The sequence below is a fragment of the Petaurus breviceps genome, unplaced genomic scaffold (genome assembly GCF_028583685.1).
Source record: "Petaurus breviceps papuanus isolate PSGF00001 unplaced genomic scaffold, PetGlider_PUasm1.0 151, whole genome shotgun sequence".
In the NCBI taxonomy this organism is placed as follows: domain Eukaryota; kingdom Metazoa; phylum Chordata; class Mammalia; order Diprotodontia; family Petauridae; genus Petaurus; species Petaurus breviceps.
This window is the reverse complement of record NW_027185712.1, coordinates 27,473,746-27,498,457: the sequence shown is the minus strand read 5'-3', so window position 1 is coordinate 27,498,457 and position 24,712 is coordinate 27,473,746. Positions and strand designations below refer to the sequence as shown.

The 24,712-nt window shown below is 36.0% G+C and overlaps 1 protein-coding gene across 2 annotated transcripts in view; it reads right to left on the bottom strand.

Annotated features, from left to right (window-relative positions):
* Positions 1-24,712, bottom strand: part of ICE1 (interactor of little elongation complex ELL subunit 1) — an 88,023-nt gene that overhangs the window by 27,253 nt on the left and 36,058 nt on the right. For both annotated transcript variants that reach the window (XR_011166194.1, XM_069076867.1), the window contains exons 6-14: positions 24,158-24,234; positions 21,679-21,716; positions 19,030-19,112; positions 18,665-18,704; positions 18,516-18,575; positions 16,880-16,969; positions 16,704-16,760; positions 15,816-16,255; positions 3,093-8,057 (exon numbers count right to left, since the gene is read on the bottom strand). Coding sequence is in view for 1 of the 2 variants with exons in the window: in XM_069076867.1 (XP_068932968.1) it covers positions 3,093-8,057; positions 15,816-16,255; positions 16,704-16,760; positions 16,880-16,969; positions 18,516-18,575; positions 18,665-18,704; positions 19,030-19,112; positions 21,679-21,716; positions 24,158-24,234 (5,850 nt within the window). In the remaining variant the exon portion in view is untranslated. The remainder of the gene's footprint in view (positions 1-3,092; positions 8,058-15,815; positions 16,256-16,703; positions 16,761-16,879; positions 16,970-18,515; positions 18,576-18,664; positions 18,705-19,029; positions 19,113-21,678; positions 21,717-24,157; positions 24,235-24,712) is intronic.

Genomic DNA, 24,712 nt, shown 5'->3' with positions numbered 1-24,712 from the left:
AAGTAAAAAAAAGCAGGGGTAGCAATCCTTATCTCAGACAAAGCAAAAGCAAAAATAGATCTAATTAAAAGAAATAAGGAAACTATATCCTGTTAAAAGGCACCATCGAAAATGAAGCAATATCACTAAACATTTATGCACCAAGCAGTATGCCATCCAAATTCCTAAAGGAGAAGTTAAGGGAGTTAGAGGGGAGAAACAGATAGTAAAACTATACTAGCGGGGGACTTCAATCTGCCTCTCTCTGAGCTTGATAAATCTAACCTAAAAATAAACAAGAAAGTTAAGGAGGTAAATAGAATCTTAGAGAAGATAGATATGGTAGACCTCTGAAGAAAACTGAATGGGGATAAAAAAGGAATATACCTTCTTTTCAGTAGTACACGGCACATACACAAAAATTGACCATGTATTAGGGCATAAAAACCTCACAATTCAGTGCAGAAAGGCAGAAATATTAAATGCATCCTTTTCAGATCATGATGCAGTAAAAATCATGTGTAATAAAGAGCCATGGAAATGATAGACTAAAAACTAATTGGAAACTAAATAACTTAATCCTAAAGAATGAGTGGGTGAAACAAGAAATTATAGAAACAATAAGGAACTTCATTCAAGAGAATGGCAATAATGAGACAACATACCAAAATTTGTGGGATACAACAAAAGCAGTTCTTAGGGGAAGTTTTATATCCCTGAATGCATACATAAATAAAATAGGGAAAATGGAGATCAATAAATTGGGCATGCAACTGAAAAAGCTAGAAAAAGAACAAATTGAAAATCCTCAATACTAAATTAGAAATAATGAACACCAAAGGAGAGATTAATAAAATTGAATTTAAGAAACTATTTAAATAAAACTAATTGCTAGTATTATGAAAAAACCCATAAAACATATTAGTCAATATGATAAAAAAAAGAAGGAAGAAAACCAAATTACGAGTATCAAAAACGAAAAGGGTAAAATCTACCTCCAATGAAGAAGAAATTAAAACAATAATTAGGAATTATTTTGCCCAATTGTATGCACACAAATTTGACAATCTTAGTGAAATGGATGAATATTTGCAAAAATATAAGTTGCCCAGATTAACTGAAGAAGTAAACTACTTAAATAACCCAATCTCAGAAAAGGAAATTGAACAAGGCATCAATGAACTCCCTAGGAAAAAAACTTCAGGGCCAGATGGATTTACTAGTGAATTCTACCAAACATTTAAAGAACAATTGACTCCAATATTTTACAAACTATTTGGGAAAATTGGAGAAGGAGTCCTACCAAATTCTTTTTATGACACAAATATGGTACTGATACCTAAATCGGGAGGAGACAAAACAGAGAAAGAAAATTACAGACCAATTTCCCTTATGAATATAGATGCAAAAATTCTAAATAAAATATTAGCAAAAAGACTACAGCAACTTATCATGAGAACAATACACTTTCATCAGGTAGGATTTATTCCAGGAATGCAAGGGTGGTTCAATATCAGGAAAACTATCATTATAATTGACCACATCAACAACAAAAATTAGCAACAAAACATGATTATCTCAATAGACGCAGAAAAGACTTTTGACAAAATACAACACCCATTCCTATTAAAAACACTAGCAAGTATAGGAATAAATGGAGTCTTCCTTAAGATACTCTTATCTCTTGACACCACACATCTCCATTAGTTGACCCTTATGCCTAGAACTCTCTTCCCTCAATTCTACCTCCTTGCTTCCCTGCTTTCACTGAAGTCTTTGGCCTTCTGCCAAACAAAAATCCCTCTCTGGTCCTTCCTTATCTCAAGAGCTTTCCTTAAGATTATCTCCATTTTATCCTGTATATCTTGTTAAGTAGTTGCTTACATACTGTCTCCACCATTTGACTGCAAACTCCTTGAAAACAGGTATTGTTTTTTTGTCTTTCTTTGTATCCCCAGCATTTAACACAAGGCCTTTTGTACAGCAAGTACTTAATAAATGCTTGCTGACTTGCCTTGTTTTAAACATCTCTCACATGTAATCCCTTCTTTCCACTCCCATATTCACATCCTGATACATGCCCTAATCGTCTCACATAGGCTATTATAATGCCTAACTGGTTGGTCCTTAAGAAGTCTCCCTTCACTCCAATCCATCTACCACTCAACTACCAAGTAATTTTCCTACAATCCAAATTTAACTAAGTCTTCCCTTTACCCAACAAACTCCAATGGCTCCCTTTTGCTTCGAGTATTAAGTATGAAGTATTCTGTTTGGACTTCAAAGCCCTTCATAATACAGTTCCTTTCTATCTTTGCCGTAATTTTATATTTTATTCCCCTCACACACTCTGCCTTCCAGTTACCATACTCTTCTTGTTGTGCCTCATCCAGGACACTCTACTTCATGACTCCAAGCCCTTTCACTGACTATTCCCACGACTGCAATGTTCTCCCTCCTCACCTTTGCCTCTTGCTTTCTTTGGCTTTTTTTCAGGACTAAACTCAATTCCTAACTTTTGCAAGGTGACTGGGGTGGCGGGAGGTATCCTTTCCAACCCTTTCCCTTTGAGAAGACCTCACATTGACACTTATGTGAGTGTATCCACCAGTGTAAGGAAACCCACATTGAAGGAGATCAGCAACTCATCTAAATCACAGTACGAACTGCCTGGGGCTCAGAGCTACAGTTAACTTACTTGCTCAGGATTACATAACTGTGTAAGAAAAAGAATGTGAACCTAGATCTTCTTGCCTCTTTATCTACTATGCAACATTATCATATTGTGTAATTAATTATGTAGCTAAATATATTACGAATAAATAATGGCTATTGAGTATCATGAAATACCTTAAGATTAAATATACTTACTGGCTTTGAAAATAACATTAAATTTAAGATATTTTCCAAGAGAAGTTACTAGGCCTCCAAGGACTTAAAACAAGTTTAATTTGTAGTAACTTCTAAATAAACCTAATGAAGGAACTATGTCCTACCAAATTGTATGGGGCTAACAATTCTTGAAACAAAAACAGTTTTAAAAGAAGATTTGTGCAACCTGCTGGCTTTGAGCATAAATATAATAACTATATACAATAAACCAAACAACATACCTTCTTTGTTGTACTAAATTCATAGACAACTTCTTTCTCCTGATCCCTCATCACTGGCTTTTTCGAAACATTTCCCACATGCACATGGCTTCGAATGACAGGTAACAAATCAAAAGATGACTCGGCAATCTTTTTCAGGACACTGCTCATGGCTTTATCATGTGGCTCTTCATATTCCTGTAAAGCTGAAGATGATTCCGTAACAGAGTTGTCTGCTGGTTCCTGAACAGAAGAATTCTCATCATCATGTATTATTTCATTTTCTGCTTGAGGAGAACTAGTTTGGGACGTCTTGATGATTTCTGGCACATCTACCTTAATCTCCAATTTTGGTGACTCACTATCTAGACGTAACCTCTTGGCACTCCTTAAGATGGTTGATGGCACCAATGGTCTTTTCCCACTTTGACTCTGTAAACTCATAAGCTCAGTCCCAGAATCTTTTAGTTTACCTTGATCACACTCAGTGTTGGAACTGCTTCCTGCTTTAACAAAAGCAGTTGATGTGGATGTGATTGCTTTGAATCCTGTAATATTATTCACAGGTCCTGGTAAATTCTTACAGTCTGCTGGAGGACATCTATTCAGCTGAATATTCCCTTTGAGAATGTTAAGTGTCCTTGCTCTAGCAGATAGTTCTGGGTACATGGTATCAAGGATTTTTACAGAGTTCTCCTGGGGTCCTCCTAGAGCAGTACTGCCAACTGCCAATGGAGGAAGCCTGCCAGGCACAGGAAGTGCATGCTTTGGTGTGGCAGCACAAAACTGCAAAGGAGATGATAAGATTCTCTGACTGGCAGATGCATCTGAAGGTGATGGAGTACTATGCATAGGAGATTTATACCATGGATCATCAGGTAGCGGAGACATGAGTGGAGGGACTGGTGTATCGCGTAATGGGGAAATCACATCATCAAGTGGTGAAGTTAGAGAAGACTGACTAGAGGTTGACATTAGAGGGGAAACTGGATGCAGAGTCCTTGGTGGTGTTGCTAGCAGTGGTGCAAGCAAAGGAGGTAAAGGTGGCCCCATCTCTTGCCTTATTTTACTCAGAGTATCAGGAGAACATTTTGTTGGTGTAGAAGTATCAGCAGTTGCCAAAACTGGCTGAGCTAAATGACTCTGTTGAGATTTTGCTTTACTTTTTACTCTCGAAGACTTTCGAGAAGCTTTGCCCTGGCTAATTTCAACTTTAGATTTGGCTAGTGCCTTAGTTAGGTTATGTGATGGTTCTTGGTTTGAAGTTTCTGACCCACTCTTACTTTGACTGACTAAATCAACAAATGGCTCAAGTTCTAAAGTATCATGTGTGCTATCAAAGGAATTATTTGGAGATTGTGAAGTCTGATTATTTGCTTGAGAGTCAAAATTTACATCAGACACAGATGGATTCCACAAAGAGTTTTTATCAAAAACACCATTATGACCACTGTCTGAACCATCCTCCTTTCTAGATGAAGGATAGTCATCATAATAACATTCATTAGATATGGGGTCACTCTGTTCTTGTTCAGTGTTTGGTGAATACTGAGTAGAGGCAACTGTATCAAGAGCATCTTCTAAGACATCTCCAGAAAGAATAGTTTGTACTCTAGGTTCTTCCTCAGGAAGTTCATGTAATACAATTTGGTCCATGCTAGATTTGAGATTTTCATCCTTTGCAATCTTCCAATCTTCAGATTCTTTGATACTTAAACTCAAATGACCATCTTTTCCATATCCATTTATGATTTCTGAATTCATCCTAGATATATGATGGAGTGACATTACTACTTCTGAACTGCTAGCATTTTTCTCAATGGTATTTTTCCCAACTGTTTCAGGTCTCATCTCTATAGTGTCTTTACTATTACTTCTTTCCTCAGCTGCATCTGAATACTCTTTATGCTCTCTTTGTGTGTTTTCATTAATAAATCTATCAGTGCAGGACTTTCTTTCAGGATCAAAACCTACAATTAGTGATTGTTTTATGTCTGATGAATGGTTAGTTATTTCACAGAAAACAGATTTTTCTTTCAAATGTCCAGCTACAATACTGTTGCATGTGGTCAAAATGGAGGAGACACCGGTATATTTAGTATGAACATCTTTACAATTGTTTTGAATTTCAGATACATCTTTGGTGTAAGTCTTAGTTGCTTCCCCCAGTGAGCAATGGGTAAACTGACCTGCACACTTAACCTTTCTTAAAGGATAATCTTCTTCGGAATCATTTGTTTCTTTGGAAACCTCATGAGTTTTCACCCAAGAGTGTTTTCTCAAGTTTTCTTCAGATATCTTTCCTAGTTTTAGTTCTTTTTTCATTTCCTTATTTGTTACTACTTTGTCAAAACATTCTAAAACAGAATTCCCTGAAGTACACTCCTGTGACTGGCTATTTTCAAGAAGTTTAAGTATCTCTGATGTAGAAAATCCATTTGTCTCAGAAATAGCACTTATATTAAAATCTTTCAGGGCTGATGTCAAATACTCTATTTCCAAAGAGCCTCTCCTTTTCACATGTATATGAGCATGTTTATAGGTATTAGTTTTTCTTATTAGTGTCTGTGGTTCTTTGTTGAAATTTTGCTCTTTGGTTTCACTCTTAGTTTCAGTCTCATTTTTACTTTTACTATCAATACTAATTTGATTATCCTTCTCATCTTCAGAATCCTGTTTTATTTCTTCTTTATTGCCCATATAGCACTGTACAATATCATTAAGTATATTTAGGCTAACATGAGTCTCATTTTCATCTTTTTTACTTAGTGATGAAGAGAAAGCACTTCCTTCTTTCTTAAAAGAATTCAAACAAGTATTCCCAGGAGTTCTCTCTTTCTGAACTTGCTGAATACTAAGAGATACAGAATCCAAGGGTGTAATTAGAGTATCAACATCTGATATGGAAGCATCTCTTGAGCAAATTTCTTCTGTGGTCAAACCATCTGGAAGTGAAGCATCTGTGAATGGAGTAAATCCTTCCTTAGCACTCATGGTTTTAAGATGATCTTGGTTTTGCATATCTTGCTTTTTATCTACTTCTGACATATTCTTCTGGTTCTGTAGAGGCATTTCCCTGGATCTGCCTGACAAGTTCCTAACTGTGTCATGCTGAGAATTTTCTACTGATAAAGATTCACTAAAAGACTTTAAATCTGATGTTACCCAGGAAGTAGAGCCTTCTGCTGAGGAACAGTTTACTGTCTCTATTTGCTTGATTTTTAGTGAGTGACATTTCTTTTCATTGATACATTTTGCTTTAGATGGCATATACTGTTCAGTTTCAGTGTACATAATCTCGGGGGCCAAAGTCTTCTCTTTAACATGAGATCCAAGAGTCTCCAAGTTGGTAATCTGGGGTTCTTCAGATGTCAACTGCTCAGGAATAACTGAGACCTGGTTATTTGAAATAGAAACAACTTTAAATTCTACTGGATTAACTTCTTCTCTATGACAATCCAATTTGGGTGATAACAGCATATCTTCTAAAACAGGCATTTCTGTTTCCAATTGCTTATTGTTTCCTTGTTCACATATGAGTTTAGCTTCTGGATTTCTTTCACATTGTCTCTCTATTACCATACCTGCATCTATATTGTGACATGAAGTACTTAAGTCTAAACCAAGATCTTTCTTTACCAAGTCACTCTGAGATGCTACTGAAATTACATCTTCTGATTTAGCTGGATTAAGTTCAATTTCTGGTTCTTCAGTTACACACTGTTCATCACCTGTGTCTTTTACAAATGCTGCTTGATCAACTATGCAGATGTTAGTCATGACTTTTGATACATCAGAACATTGTGTCTCTCTGATTTGATCAGTAAGCATAGGTGTTGATGAATTAGGCCTCAAAGCATGTATGTTTTCCTCTAGATTGTATTCTCCTTTAGAATAATCTGTAGGTTCAGACTGCTTATCTAAAGCATCTGAAATTTTAGTCTGCATTGTTTCATAGGATTTTTGTTCTATGCAATGGAGTTGATCAGGAACAGTCTCATTTAAAAAGTCTGTACTTACAACTTCAATTAAAGTACAGTGCCCATTAAATTTCCAAGAAACCTCATTATTATATTCTAAATCAAAGGAGAATTGAGGATTACTACAATTAGGTGATGTAACACTGGGAGAAGAGGATATAAGATCTGTCTTGATATCCAGCTCACTTGTGTCTACCATAATGGGTATAGCTTCTTGGGATTCAGAAGGTTTCTGTATATTAAGCCCTTGCATTTCTTTTGCCTCCTTTCCAGGTGCTTCTCCATCTATTTCTTGGAAATGTTCAGAGACTAAAAGCAGTTTTTCATTTTCAGAGGCGAGTCCACTAACAGGTGTTTGTGAAGTAAATTCTGACTCAGGTGACTTAGTTCCAGGAAATGAGTTTTCTTCTTCAGATGCAACTGGTACAACTAACTTTTCCTTGGTAAGCAAAGAATTACATACTTCTTCATTTAAATCAGCACTATCTGTCACTTGTACTAGATCATCAGGTATCTTCTGTAAACACTCAGTTTCAGGGGGTATACAGTATATTCTAAAGGATGGTGGTCCTTCACTTTTCAGTGGTGTGTCATCTCTCTCCTCATTATCTTGTGGTAAAGCAACTTTATCTAAAACATATTTATTTTCATCTTCTGTACTCTCACATGACACCACATGATGTTCTTCATAGGATAATGGGCCAGCCCCTGAAAAAGACATCTCTACTTCTTTTGAATTAGGTTTACTATCCTTAAATTTTAATTCTGTTGGTAAAATGTCACATTCAATAGCTGTTTCTTCATTCATTTCCAAATTTATTGGAGCCTGGATTCCAAGATCTGGTTCAGTTTGTTCCATAAATTTGGTACTTTCTTCTTTCACTCCAGAAGAGTTAAAAGTATTCTGTGACTCAGTTGTGCCATTTTCTAAAAGAGATTGCATAGCATTTTCACTACCCACCAACTCTTCTTCACTGGAATCTGTAAAATCTCCAAAATAGTCTTCCTGGGGAGAAAAAAAAAACACCATATGATTGGTTACATCACTTATTTTTTTTTTCTTTCTTTCTTTCTTTTTTTGCTTTTCAGAGTGGGGAAGGCAGGACAATTGGGGTTAAGTGACTTGCCCAAGGTCACACGGCTAGTAAGTGTTAAGTGTCTGAGGCCAGATTTGAATGCAGGTCCTACTGACTCCAGGACCCACGGTGCTCTATTCACTGCGCCACCTAGATGCCCCTACATCAGTTTCTTAATCAAATAAATAGTTCAGGTTCAAAAGATTCACAAGGTATCCACCCACTACCCCCATGACTTTTAGTGAAGAATTCAGTTTACCATGATCTTTTAAGGCTAATATATTCATAAAAAAGAGATCCTCAACATAACATATATCAACTTTTATAATAAATTACCTTTATTGGGTAGTTAACCAAATACCATTTATTAGAATATCAAGTTTATATTAGCACAGACCAAGCTCGGCATTGAGACAGGCATGTACTATAGTAATGTTTCCAGTCATATTAGCATAATTTTCATTATTTTATATTATTAGGGGCTAATACTACAGCAAAAAAAAAGTTATAAAGATACTCATATTATTTTTTAGCATAATAAAGGTAGGTTACATTCTATGCACCTAACATATTCCATGACCCAAACTTTTGTGATCCTTTCAATAATTGTATATACCTAATGCGCCACTAGTGAGAGGGAGACTAATTGTTCCAAAAACATTTAGAATCTGACCCATAATATCTTAAAAGGTGAAAAGAAGCTTAGAGTTGACATTCACAAAACCAAAGATAGAATCTCTGTTTTGGAAAGGACTTTGTCAAGCCAACACTCTAAACAACAATCATTCTAAACAACAGCTTCAACATAGGTGTCATTGAGAATGTGCTTACATATAATGAGGAAGAAATGACCATACCTCTGGAAGCAATTGATTGTATTTTCAGATAACTAGTACAATGCAAAAAGACCTTCGTCTCTGCAACTTCTGCTCATTATGCCTATTTCCTCCCTGCAGGATAAATCAGAACAAGTCTAATCTTCTCCACATGGCAAATACAAACATTTGGAACCAGCTATTATATCTTCCTTTATGTCTTCTCCAGGCTAAACATGACACCTTCCCTTAACTAATGTGTCTGGTAGATACTTGGGAACTTTCATGATGCTAGTCATCCTCCTCTGGAAACTTTATATTATTTGCTAGCCATAATTAATAAAATTTAACTATTAACTACACAGAAATTATGTTTCTAGGACTTTTCATATGTCGCACCCATTTTTCCCACATCCTCTCCAACATTTATCATTTTCCTTTTTTGTTATATTAGTCAATCTGATGGGTGTGAAGGGGTAAATCACGGGTGTTTTAATTTGTATTTCTCTAATCAAGAATAATTTACGGCACTTTTTCATATGATCATAAATAGCTTTGATTTCTTCATCTGAAAACTGCCTGTTTATATCCTTTGACCATTTATCAACTGGGAAATGACTTTTATAAATTTGACTCAGTTCTCTCTATATTTCAGAAATGAGGCCTTTATCAGAGATACCTGTAAAATTTTTTTCCCAGGTTTCTGTTTTCCTTCAAATTCTGGTTGCACTGGTCTTGTTTATGCAAAACCTTTTTCATTTAATATAATCAAAATTATCCATTTTAGATTTTATAGATGTTCTCTCTATATTGTTTGGTCCTAAATTATCCTCTTATCCATAGATCTGAATAAACTATTCCATGCTCTCCTGATTTGCTTATGGTATCAACCTTCATGTCTAAATCATGTACCCATTTTGACCTTACACTGGGTATATGGTGTGAGATGTTGGTGTATACATAGTTTCTGCCATACTGTTTTTAAGTTTCTCCAGCAATTTTTGTCAAATAAAGAATTTTTATCCTAAAAGCTTGGCCCTTAGGGTTTATCTGATACGAAATAACTATGATGTAATGATAATGGTAATTTGAAGATCGTTCCTGCTCCCTAATAGGGCAAATGTAATCACATGGAACGTGTGGTGGGAGGAGATTGCTGAAGGGTGGAGCAGAGGCCACAAAAAACTGGGAGTCAGAGCTGCTAGATGGTGGGAGAGAGAGGACAAACCCAGGGAGACAGCTAGGCTTGTGAGTGTTTGTGACAAGGCTAAACACTGGTATGGCTTCATGCTGTGCTATGGTATATTAACTTCTTTGCTACTATGATGGATTTGACTTTCTAGTGTAGGGATTTGGTTTTCTGGTGTCTGGATAAATATTGTGCTTCTGTCTTCTACGTGGAAAGTCTGTTATATTTTGTGAATGAAAACTACGCTGGCATATTTACAGTCACTGTTGGTGCTATGAATATTATGTTGGTGCTACATTTGGCGACAAGGATGGGATCATGAAATATCAGATGCTATTTGGAGGCAGAAGGAATTTAGAAGAAGAAATGGACCTTCCAGGATGTGAGGATTTACCTTATTCCTTCCTGGCAAAAGAGTTACAGAGCTCTGTGAAAACTAGGAACAGAGGCTACAGAAGGGAGAACCTAGAGATTTAGAAACATATTTGCAAGAAATACCAACAAAACCAGGGAAAGAACTGGAAGCAGTATGTAGAAGAGGCTGGATTTTACTAACAGGTTACCTTCTATATGTAAAAGCAGAGACAAGATGCTACAAGGAAAAACTGAGATGGAGAAGAAAACAGCTGTTTTGAGTGAGAAATTTTCTGTGTTATAGCATTTGGGCTCTCCTTTAGAAGAGCAAGCTTGGAGGGTCTCATGTAGCAGAAGTGTGTTTGGCTCAGAAAAAAGAAGTGGGGGGTGGGGGAGTAGCCAAAATGGCAGAGTAGCAGCAGGAACTTGGCGTGAGCTCCCCCTCTAACCACCTCCAATACCTGTATAAACAAATTTTAGAGCTACGGAGCCCACAACGTGACAGAAAGAAATCTCCCTCTGAAGGCAGCCTGGAAAGCTAGCAGGAGGGTCTATTGTACTGAGCTGGGAGCCAACCACAGTCCTGCTTGAGCCACGCCAGCCTGAAGGCAACCCCAACCAGCAGAAGCAGACTTCAGGAGCATGAACCACCAGCAGCTATGGCGGTTTCCAGACTTTTCAACTGATAAATGCCAAAGAGAAAGTAAAAGGTCAGTGGGGAACTCAGAACAACACAGTCCAGCCCCTGCTCCCAGGCCAAGAGGTGACAGAGGCACAGCAGCTGCCTCTGGAGCTCCTGGCCTGTAGACTGTAATGTGACCAAGTGACCATTCAGAGGGTAATCTTTCTTGCTTTGACCTGCTTGGATATGGGTCACTGTCCTGGAGTGTGAGGCCAGTATGCCAGCGCTGGGAGTGTCTGTAGAGAAAGTGCCCTCCTCAGATCCCTAATAACATTTGCAAATACCCCAGCAATTTGGGACATAGCATTTTCCACTCTGAAAACAGAGTTCTACCGTGGCAAAGAGCTCAAAAGTCAAGTAATTGGCTGGCAAGATAAGCAAACAAAAAAAGCAAAATCAGACCATAGAATCTTTTCTTGGGGACAAAAAGGATCAAAACATGGAATCAGAAGAAGTCAATGAAATCAAAACTCCTGCATCAAAAGCTTCCAAGAAAAATATTAACTAGTTACAGGCCATGGAGGAGCTCAAGAAGGATTCTGAAAGTCAAGTAAGAGAAGGGGAGAATAAATTGGGAAGAGAAATGAGAATTATGCAAGAAAAATCTTGAAAAACGAGTCTTTAGCCTGTGAAAGGAAACCTCCCAAATTACTGAAGAAAATAACACCTTAAAAAACAGACTTATTCAAATGGCTAAAGAGGCTCAAAAAGCCAATGCTTTTAGAATTTAGAAGAATGCCTTAAAAAGTTGACTTTGCTAGATGGAAAAGGAATTTCAAAAACTAACTGAAGAGAATAATTCCTTCAAAATTAGACTGGAGCAAATGGAAGCTAATGACTATATGAGAAATCAAGATACTATAAAACAGATCCAAACAAATGAAAAAGTAGAAGGCAACATGAAATATCTCACTGGAAAAACCACTGACCTGAAAAATAGATCCAGGAGAGAGAATTTAAAAATTATTCGACTACCTGAAAGTCACGATCAAAAAAAGAACCTAGACTCATCCTTCAAGAAATTCTTAAGGAAAATTTCCCTGATATTCTAGAACCAGAGCGCAAAATAGAAATTTGAAGAATTCGATTTCTTTTGTCTCTTGAAAAAGATCCCAAAAAGAAAATTCCTAGAAGTATCAAAGCCAAATTCAAGAGTTCCCAGATCAAGGAGAAAATATTACAAGCTGTCAGGAAGAAACAATTTGAGTATCATGGAAACACAATCAGTATAACTCAAGATCTAGCAGCTTGTACACTAATGGATCAAAGTGCTTGGAATATGATATTCTGGAGGTCAAAGGAGGTAGGATCAAAACCAAGAATCACCTACCCAGCAAAACTGAGTATAATGTTTCAAGGGAAAATATAAAATATGGTCATTCAATGAAATAGAGGACTTTCAAGTATTCTTGATGAAAAAACTAGAGGTGAACAGAAAATGTGACTTTCAAATACAAGAAGCAAGAGAAGCATGAGAAGGTAAACAGGACAAAGAAATCATAAGGAACTTTAAAGTTGAATTATCTACATTCCTACATGGAAGAAAAGATAATTGTAACTCATGAGACTTTTCTCAGTATGAGGATAGTTTAAGGGAATATATATATATATATATATATATATATATATATATATATATATATATTTATACATACATATGCACGTATACGAGAATGTACATGTGTATAAATATATATGTGTGTGTATAAATACACATAGACAGATGGCACAGGATCAATTGAATAGGAAGGGATGTTATCTAAAAAATAAAATTAAGAGATGAGAGAGGAATATAATGATAGAAGCAGAAAGGAAGAGGTAGAATAGGGTAAATTATCTCATAAAAGAAGCAAGAGAAAACTGTTACAATGGAGAAAGAGCAGGAAGGTGAATGGGAATGGGTCAACCTTACTCTCACTGATTTTGGCTTAAGGATGAAATAACATACACACTCATTTGGTTATCTTACCCTACAGGAAAGTAGGGGGAAAGGGGATAAAAGATGATAGAAGGGAGGGCAAATTGGAGGAGAAGGTAGTTAGAAGCACACACTTTTGAAAAGGGACAGGGACAAAGTAGAAAACAGAATAAATGGGTGATGGGATAGGATGGAGGGAAATAGTTAGTCTTTCACAATATAACTACTATGGAAATGTTTTGCATAACTACACATATACAGCCTATACTGAATTGCTTATCTTCCGAGTGGGGGTAGGTGAGGGGGGAAGAAGGAAAAGAATCTGGAAATCAAAGTTTTAAAAACAAATGTGAAAAAAAAAACAAACTGTCTTTTACATACAACTATGTAAAACTATAAGATATACAGGCACTGGGGTATAGATATCTTGCATTACTAGAAAGTTAGAGAGGGAATGGGGGAGGATATGAGAGAACAGATTGGGGGAAGAGGTATTCAGCAGGCTTTCTATCATTGTGGGAATAGGGGAAAGACAGGGAGAAAATTTGTAACTCAAAATCTTGTGGAAATGAATGTTGAAAACTAAAAATAAATTTTAAAAAAGAAGCAGAAAAGTAAGAGGAGGAAGGTTCATACAGCTTTGGCACAGACTGAGCCTAGCTGCCACAATGACCATAGTCAGGAGAGTGCCTGGGTGGAAAATGTAACAATGTTAAAGGATGAGGCTTTTACAAGGGCAGAAGTTTGCTCCATACTAAGAAGAAAGCAGGAGAATCAGGAAGGCCAAAGTTCAAGGAAATAATTCAGGATTTCACTCAGCTGGAGGTTACTGATATATTAAGTAGATTCACTCAAAGGATGGGAGAATCATTTATGTCTTGAATGGTGAGAATCAGTGATGAAGGGGCTGGAATATGGCTAGATAGTGTGGACTGCTTGAAATTTATAGGTATTAGTCAGAATTCTTTTGTCCTGCAAGGTTTTGGAGATTACCATGTGCAAGGAGGTAACAATAGGACCAATCTGTTAGCTTTAGAAGCCAAGGGATGCAATAAAATGTATCACACTGATTCTATGTGGCCTAGTGCAAAGAGACCCTGGTACTTGCTTAGGGACTGTATGAGAAAGTTAAAGGAGGAGATAAGGAAGACAGCTATCATGGTTGGAGATGCAAATGCATATCATGCTATCCCCTTAGCAGTTCCTCATAGAAATACCATAGTGAAGACAGCTCCTCTTGCTTATTAGCATCTAATTCTGACTCTACCAAGTAAAGAGATAGGCCTTTTCAGAGGTGATGGATAAGATTTCATAGCTAAGTGAATTAGGAGAAATGGAGAAAGATAAATTTTCTCAAGAGAAGAGTAAATAGACAGCGGATTCAGTCAGAATAGACTGACAAGAAAAGAATTGCTTACTGTTCTGAGAGCAGGGGCAGATTTTGGAAGAACTGATGGTATTCCAACTAATAAACTATATAATATGTATCAAGAAAAGGGATTTGATGTTAGACAGAATAGAGAAGTGAGAACTGCCCCTATAGACCTTCTTGAACCATTGCTACAATAGTGAGTTCATGGACTCCAGAAGCACAGATCAATCTATATCTTGTTTCTTTTTTGGCTTTTTATCTGTTAAACTTGTTGTGAGATTTGTTTCCTGCAAGCTTAGTACCCTCCACCTGCAGATGCCTGACTGCTAAGCTGGATGTCACCCCCTGTCCATGACTGTGATGTGTCACGCCTGGACCTGGTGTTGACTGAGCTCCGGATGCCAGCTAAAGAAGTGACCTCTTGGGGCAGCGGCAGCTATATGTCCAATTTCAGCAGAAAGTAGCTATGGAGAAGAGACCTTTGCCCCCTACCCAAAGATTCTGAACCCCATTCATTTGAAGGGGCAATGACAGGGAGTCTTGTGCTCAAGCCCCCACCCTAAGATATTACTTTCTGTTTGATTTTTGATCATTTTCTGTTAATCCCTTATATTGTTGTAAAGTTCTGTTGATACCAGTTACCCCACCTAAACTCCCATTAACCTATGTAATGAAATGTATTTTTGCTGTGTAAGGGACATGAAAGATACTGCGGCTGAATGTAACGGTAATGGGAATTTGAAGATCTTCCCTGCCCCTTAATAAGTCTAAGGGAATTAGAAGACCTTCCCTGCCCTCTAAAAGGGCAAATGTAATCCCATGGAACCTGTGGTAGAAGGAGCTTGCTGAAGGGTAAAGCAGAACCCACAGGAAGCTGGGAGTCAGAGCTGCTAGATGGTGGGAGAGAGAGGACGAACCCAGGGAGACAGCTCAATGTGCGAGTGCTTCCTCCCTGCTATGAAAGTTAGGCTTTTAAGTGTTTGTTTGTGGCAAGGTTAAACACTGGTGTGGCTTCATGCTGTGCTATGGTGTATTAACTTCTTTGCTACTATGATGGATTTGACTTTCTGGTGTCTGAATAAATGTTTTGCATCTGTCTTCTATATGGAGAGTCTGCAATATTTTGTGATTGAGAATTATGCCAGCATATTTACACAATCACCATTAGTGCTATAAATATTGTGTTGGCACTACATATGGTCATTTACAATGTACTGTGTACCTAATTCATTCCATTGCTCTATCACTCTACTTCTTAACCAGTACCAGAAATCATCATTTGTGCCACAGATAACTTATATTAACATTCTATACAACTGGGTATTTGGTATTTTAAATTCAAATACTTTGTAACTTACAGGTGCAAGTGGAGATGATGATGGCATCTGACATAGTAATGGTGTTGGAGGGGGTGTGGACACTGGAGACAGAAGTGGTGGGGGAAGTCTGAAGAGGTCAAAGATGGCTTCCAGATCCTTCATGAATGGTTTATCTTCCGGATCTTCCTGATCGGAAGAATCAGAACTATCACCCTCCCAACTGCTTGGCACAAAAACCTCAGGATTTTTGTCCTCATGGAAAGCTGAGTCATTACTGCAGTCCTGCACATTGACAGTGATGGGGCCATCCTCTTCAGCAGACCTACACCCTCCTAGGAGTTCCTGCTCTAACTGCACAGAGAAGCTTGTTAGGCAAGTATTCGTTTCAGGAGGTCCAAGGTGACTTCTCTGCACTCGAGGAAGCAGTCCACATTCTTCACCAGATTTTCTAGATTTTATATTTTCTTTGGCAGTCTTTTCTATGGACAGACATTTGAAATTAAATTTGGGATATTAGTTGGTTTTCCTGTATTCTTATAGTATACCATAAACCAGTAATTATATCAAAGATCTAACAGGAAAAAATAAAGTAAAAAGTGAAACATTTCTCAATTACCTCTTGAGAAATTAAATGTCATGTAAATAAATAAACTTGTCATCTTTCAGACATTAAAATAACAATACCAACCCACCAAGAAGATATATTGTTTGAACTTTGTGTCTACTGGTTTTACAGGCTCATGCCATAATGCATGCACCTCTCTTGTCAACTACCCTTTGTACCAACAAAACGTACGTGAGACGGCTAGTTTCAGAAATGTGGTTAGTGTGTCTAGAAGATGCTGTCAGTTTGGTGAAAACAATGACTGGCTAAACTGACAAAATTTGGTCAAATGGTTATTTTCTTACAATATACTGAATACACACCTTTCTTGTACTCCATGAATTTTTTTTCAGTTATCTCTGAACAGTCATTGATGGAAGCTGTAGCAAATCAAAAGCCAAATACATTATTTACTAAGAACATAGTAGGAATCATGATATAATGGAGGAAAAAAAACAGTAAGTTCTTTGCTGATACTCCTCTGAATAACTTGTCTTACCTTGGATATCTTCACTGTTTTCATTCTGTAGCCTTTCTTTTGTAGAGTCAATGCACAGCCAGAGCTCCTTCAAAAGCAATTTTATTTTTCCTAAGAAAAATATGGAAAGCATTAAGTTTTCATTTAACAAAATCTACATTAGGCCAGCTGAAGTAAGATATGCTGCCCTTGGTAAATTACTGGGAAAACTCAATCTTTTTTAGCTATTTCATTAGGATTTATACAAATAAGTGAATAAAAATAATATTGTGCACTACAGTGCACTAAAATATCATGCATTGTAATTCCCACTAAAAGCTTTAGTGGTATTATAAATTCCATCTTAAGAATGGGGGAAAACAGAGAGGTTATTCAAAGTCATAGTGATAGCAGAGCTAAACATCTTCGACATATATCTGTAGAGGAATCCCCTATTCAGCAATGCTAACAAGGGGTCATACAGCTATACCTAAAGAATTCCTTCTCATTAAGTCACTGCAGACTCTACTATCTGGTTTTCATTCTCACCATTCTGCTAAACTGCTTTAGAAGGTTCCCAATGACCACATTGCAGTCAAATTCAATGACATATTGTCAGTTTTCATCCTCCTTAACCACTTGACAATTTCTGAGGTTCCTGCTCATCTCAGATACCCTAATAATCTCTATCTCTGATATCTGCTCTCCTCCCAATCAAAGCATTCCTTGTCTCCTTTGCCACCTCCTTTCTCTTTTCCTGGCTTCTAAATGTAATTTTTTCAAGTATTTTTCCTCTCTCTTCTTTTCTTTTTACATTCTACTTTTTCAGGCTCAATTATAATCTTCAGCAAATGACTTCCAAGTGGAAAGCAGAACTGAATAATGGAATGAACAAGTGACTCTAAATCAGGAGATCAGATTATTCCTAGGTCAACTACTGACAGAATATCTATTTCTACCACCTACTCTTCCAAACTCTAGGGTCCTATTCCAGCTATCTCCTAATAATTTCCTAGATACAATGACATCACAAATTAAAAATGCCCAAAACAAGCTTCATCATTTTTTCCATTCCCAAACTTCCCTATTTCTGCCAATGGCACCATTATCTTCCCTATGACCTGTGGATATCAAATAAGTTACAAAATTCTATTCAATCTACTGAGAAGCTATTTCACACCTACAGTGGATCAGAGACAAGATCATTCCCCAACCAGCTACCATTCTATGAAAAAAATATCAATGATTGAAAATTGAAATTTGAAATTTTTGAAAACTTCAAAAAAAAAGCATTGAAAATGCTTTGCAGCAGCAAATAATTTACTGCACTTATTTTCTAGGAGCAGCTAGGTAGTACAGTGGGCATAATGCTGTGCCTGAAGTCAAGAAGACTTAAGTTCAGATCTAGCCTCGGACACTTACTAGCTGTGTGACTCTGAGGTCACTTAACCTCTGCTTGTCTCAGTTTCCTCACCTGTAAAATGGGGATAATAACAGCACCAATCTCCCCAAGTTCTTATGAGGATCAAATAAAATATTTGTAAAGTGCTTAGCACAGTGCCTGGCAGATAGTAAGCACTATATAAATGTTAGTTGTTGTTATTACTATTATTATTATCAACTACATATACTTTTAAATTTAAGCTAAAATCAAAACAGTCATTGGAAAGCTACTCACTCTTGTCTAGGGTTTCAACTGGCTCATTACTGGAAATCTGGGTCCCCATATGTTTCAACACTAAAGACACAAAAAAGAAAAACTTTATAATGCAAAGTATATTCTAAATTGAAAGAAAAATAAAATATAGTTACAAAGTGAACACTCACCTTTCTTATTGTTTTGCTTAGGAAATTCATCAAGTTTTTCCTGTTAAATAATAAATTTTTGTTAAAATATTCTGTTTCACACACACACACACACACACAGAGACACACACTCTCTCTCTCCCCACCCCCCCAAGAAATTCATCAGATAGACAACTCTTGGATTAACACCTAATATAGCATAATTTACTAATTTCAAGTTCATTTTTATTTTGTTTTATAACTATTCTCATATACAGAAATGTTTCTACAACTAAAAGTTCTTATGAGAACTTACATCTATATTAGTAATATTGTGAGAATTACAAAGGATAATATGTTAACTTCTAAACCTATAAATCAGAAATTTGTAGATTATCTTTTATTACCTGTGTCTTCTTGAGCTCTTTTTCAAGAGTCTTCTTTTCAATTTTCAATTGCTTTAAGTCTTCGGTGTGTTTTACTGCAGCTTCTTTATTTAATGAATAAAAGGACAAAGGAAGAGGAAAGAAAAAGTCATCAATTTTACTATGGTTAACTACATTCATGAAATACAGAAAGGCATACAGTTGCTATGTGCACAAAACTGTTCTCCATTTACAGTATTTTAAAATAGAATAACGTAAGTTTCCCTTCGATATTATAGCAAGATATATAGAATTGGTTGAGTTTAAAAAGTCATTCTAGATCAGATAACACCACAAGCAAAAAAACCTTTCTAGAAAGACAAAAATCCTATTTATAAAGACTCTTCAGAGAAGAGGAATCCTACAATCTTCTTCAGGAAACAAATTCTTTGGTGCAGTAACCCTCATTATCAAGAAATTATTTTCACAAAATTTCATTTATGTACATTTTGAAATTGTTTCAATTTATTTTGATCTCAGAGAATAGCTGAGTGCTACTCTACATGAAAAGATTTCTGGGGGTGGCTAGGTGGCGCAATGAATAGAGCACCAGCCCTGGAGTCAGGAGGACCTGAGTTCAAATGTGGCCTCAGACACTTAACACAAAAACTAGCTGTGTGACCTTGGGCAAGTCACTTAACCCCAATTGCCCTCCAAAAAGCAAAAAAAAAAAAATATTTCTGTTACTGATTAAACAGATACTATAATTCCTTCACCATTCCTTTCTATTGACTAAATAATCCCAATTCCTGAAACCCTTTTTTCTTTACTTACAAACCTTCATTCATCTTTGAGGTTTTTATCTGTAGTTCTCCATGTTCCTCCTTAGCTGTGGAGCTCCAAATTGTATAGAATACTCTAGTAAAGGTCTGACCAGTGCTGATCATAACAGGAAGACAATACTAAATGTATACTATGGCACCACTATGAAATTAAAAATTAAATTTACAGAAAAATAAAGATTGACAAGGGCCCTCTAAATCAGATATTCTAAAAAAATTTTTTTTTTAAAATATATTCTTCCACTGACTCCTCTAACACTTCCTAATCCTTCTTTTACACCAAGAGCAAATAAAAGTAGGTCCTATGCTGTTTGTTAAAAAATCTAATAGATAAATTCAAACATCTCATACAAAACAAAAATATCTTAGCCCTTTATGCTTCAAAGGAAAATTTTAAGATATGCTTGTACAAAGAATGACAAAAAGCAAAAAGGTGAGCTGAAGAGCATTTCCCTCAAAAAAAAACCAAAAAACAAAACCATCTCCTTAATTCACTAGTAAATGATACAGCAGGAAGGCATTCTCCGCCTATGCATTTTAATGACAATGTTTATACAATTCCTAAGTAAAAAGAAATCATTAATATTTGGGTTTTAAGAGTTCAAATCTAAATTTCAAATTTAATCAAGATAACAAGCTTATGCCTGAATCTATGACAGTTCTTAGTCTTTACAAAGCAAACTTTTATCCTTCCTTAATCCAGAATATACTTTATTCCAAACTTGATGTAAAAAGATTTTTTTTTAAAGTAGGGGACTATCAAGCTAATGGAGTATGATGTTAAATAGGAAAAGATGGATGTAGTAACAGAGAACACAAAAGGTAATCTTCAGTAGCCAGGCTGGAATTCTAGAAAGACTTATGTATCTCAAGGTCAGCCTTAGGCAAAATTATGAAAATGGCAAAGTAAGAAAATCATAAGATTATGGATGCAGAACTAGATGGGACAAAAGGGGATATAAAGTGCAGCTCCCTCATTTTGCAGATGAGGAAACTGATGCTGAGAGAGGTTACATAACTCACATAGGATTAAAAGCTAATTAATGTCTAAGGCAAGACTTGAACTCAGGTTTTTCAGATCCCGATACTCCAATTTTCAATTCAGTGTGTCCCCAACTGTCTAAGACTTCCCATTTTCTATATGAGTTTGGCTTTACTTATTCCTGATTCCATCCCACTCCACAAATTACCCACAACTCCAAGACTATTCTTTCTAAACTATACTGTCATGTTAACTAATAGCTAAAACATTTGCTGATGAGCTATACCTGTTATACCAGTAAAACAGTATTTTACTGAGTGTAGTAGAAGACCAAAAAGCTAATTCTTCCTCCTCTAAACAAAGAAAAGAAAAAGAAAAATGAAAATAAAATGGAAAAATTAAACAATCCAAAGTATCAATTTTTCTAACATAGATAGAAAAAAAATTCAGGTTCTATTATAACTTTCTCATCATATATACATCACAATTTATTGCTACTAAAAATGTTCTCTTTTCTCAGTAGTGACTTCCATTTCCTTAAGGAAAAAAATAAAGAAGACTTATTTCTTTCAACTTTCTAAAATAAATCCATTACTCAATTGTTGTCTAGCGTAGCAAAACTATAGTGCTCCTATTATTTGGATTGTAAAAACATTTCAAAGATTTGTCACGTTACAGTCAGATACAACTGTCTAGTAATTATGGAGATAAGTACAGTATTTGTACTTCCTTTGACAGTTGTCAATGCAGTTATCTACTTCTATAACATGAAAGAAACTGTTATATGGATCAATCAGTCAAGTATCAGCACAAAACAGAAACGATTTACTTCATCATCAATATCATCATCATAGTGGTACTAATTACCTTCGAGCTTTTTCACTTTGGCTTCGAGTTTCTTCTTCCTGATTAAAATGTGAAATTAGATAGTAAGTAACAGCACAAGATATGGAATTCTGCCTCTGCAACTAGATACTGTAATACGAAGGCCACAAATTTTTAATTCTATGAATGGTTAAAAAAAAAAAAAAAGAACTGGTAGGCACTGGGCATGATGTTAACTAACACCAAAAAGGAAAAAAAGAAATTATAGGAAAAGACTTGTTATTGTTGTGGGAGTTATCCCTTAGTTAGCTGTTTGTGAAGAGTTTTACTATATTAGCAAAATTAGTTAAAAAAAAAATAATGTGAAAGAGATATGGTAGGTATAATTTACCAACTAAGGAAATGAAAATCAAAAATGAACAATGGGAATAATACTGTATTGGTTACACTAATTTCATCTAGCAGTTTCACCAATGTAAACTAACTGTCCCAATAAGGAGGCTAGAGAATACCTTAGTTGGCTAATATCTGCCTTACTGACAATTAACTAATCAATAAACATTTATTAAGTACCTACTATGTGCTAGGCACTGAAGACACAAGATTTCCAAAGACAATACTACTAGAATATAAACTTATTTTAAAATCTTATGATTATGAGCAGTATCATGCTATAAAGAAATTAAAAGCAATACAGGCAGGGTGGGCAGCCAGGTAGCACAGCGAGTAAGAGCACCAGCCCCTGAGTCGGGAATCTGGGCTCAGACACTTAGCACCCACCCAGAAACACCTGGCTGTGTAACCTTATGCAAGTTACTTAACCCCAATTGCTTAAAAAAAAAAAGCAATACAGGTAAAAACCAGTTTAAAGAATTCCTGGCAAGCTATCTAAGTAAGCAAAGTCATCCCAAATGTATTCAAGGTTCATGAAAATGGAAGAACTGTAAACAGAAAAAGAAAAGAGAAGAAAAGAGAAGAGAGGAGAAGAAAGGGGAGGGGTGGGGAGAGGAGAGGAGAGAAGAGAAGGTCTGCAATATCCATTTTAATACATTTTTCTCAGGGACAATAAATGCACCACATTTGGATAGTAATATCACAGTGGCAGACGTGCCAATGAAAGGGAGAAATGGTATCAAAGAGAAAGAAGAAACTGAACTGAACCAAGTGTATATATATTAGAATTCCATATTGGAGATGATATGATTCTGAGAATACTGAAACACAGACATAGAAGGTAATGGAAAGAGATAAAGCTATTAAAGGTGTGGGGGAAAATCTTTTATTATTCCTTGGGGCGGGGAGGGGTTAGTTTACCAAACTAAACAACTACTTTTCTATATAAACAAAATCTTTATGAGAATTATCTATGAACAGATTGAATGAACTTATGAGTGTTTCTATAGGAAACAAGCAGTCTTTCCTAAGCAATATTCAATAATGAACACTTTTTTTTTTTTACCATTGTACAATTTAAAAAAGTGGACAACATAGATTCCATTGTGCTTATGGTGTTATGATTATAAAAAAGCATCTGATTTTACAGAACAAAACACCACTTTTCAGGGTCCTTTAAAACATGATGTCTCCCATCAATATATCAATTCATTCAATAGTCTCTGTAAGATTTAATGACAGCAATATCACTAATGACCCTCTGATAATGAACATCACCACATGAGGCAAGAAGCAAGATGATGGATGCTCACCAAAAGCATTCACCACTGTGACCAAGAAATCTAACAGAATCCCTGCAGATGGTGAGCTCATTTTGGTGGGTGGTATAATGAACAGTATTGTCCTGGAGTTAGGAAACCCTGATTTCAAATATTACCTCAGACATTTATTAAATAATTGTATGATCCTGGCCAAGTCAGTTTACTCTCCATGACTCATTTTCCTCAACTGTAAAATGGGGAAAATAATAACCCTCCCCTCACAGGGTTGTTATAATTATCAAATGAGATACTAATTATAAATTGCTTAGCACAGTGTCTGGCATATAGCAGCATTTAATAAATGCTTGTTCACTCCCCCCTCCCCTATCCAGTCCCTCATTTGTACATAACATTGTGCTGACCATAAAAAGCTTCAGAATATTAACTGCAAAGCTTCCTTAAAAAAAATCTGTAATCAATAAAAAGGATTAAGACTGTTTATCTTTATAAGGACAAACTGATTGAAAAAAATCGTTTTTGGTAAGATTTCAGTAAGTATTTGGATGTATATTCTAAAGAGCTCACAATTAGATAAGTCAGGCTCAAGGCTAACCCAGGGAAGAGAGAGCTGGATTGTTTTAGGGAAATAGCAAAGTTCTTTTACTGACTTCCTTAGCTTTTGAGAGCAAAGGGGCATTTTTTTCAATGCCAACATTCCATAAATACTTTTATACAAGATTCCAGAAACAGCAACAAAAGTCTAAGCATGGAAGAACTACAGAGAACCTGAAATTAACAACCATAAGCTACGTGTCATTTTTCTTTAAGAAAAACAAACAAAAGACCCTCCAAAACTTAAAACTTACCGAGCATCACTTTTTAGGCATTCTTCTTTCACACGAGAATATTCATGAGAAGAATCCTGATATATCTTGAGAGAACTCTAACGAGAAAAAAAATGGCTTGAAAATTGTATTGTGCTAACTGAAAACTGAAGTTATATGCTTTTTATGACCGTAAATGAATGTAGGTGAATTTCATATATGTAATATCAAGGGAAAAACTCATTATTCAATGCTTCTGCAATATTATTATTTTAAAATTTAATATGACAGGCAACCTGGAGTGATGAATGGAGAGATGTGCTTGGGAGTTCAAAAACCCAGGTCCTGGCCTCAGAGATATACTGTGACTAGTGGGTAAATTCACTTATTCTTTTAGTACAAGAAATTTTCAAAGGCTGCATATAAAGTAACAGAGTAATCACTAATCTGCATTGATAAAAGAGAATTTTTTCACTGGCGAGCTTACTACAGTACTGAAATCCCAGGTTCAGAAAAAAAAATGTAATTACCAATCATGAAAATATAATGTGAATTTATGCATAGAGGGATACACAGGTCTAAAATAGAATACATAAA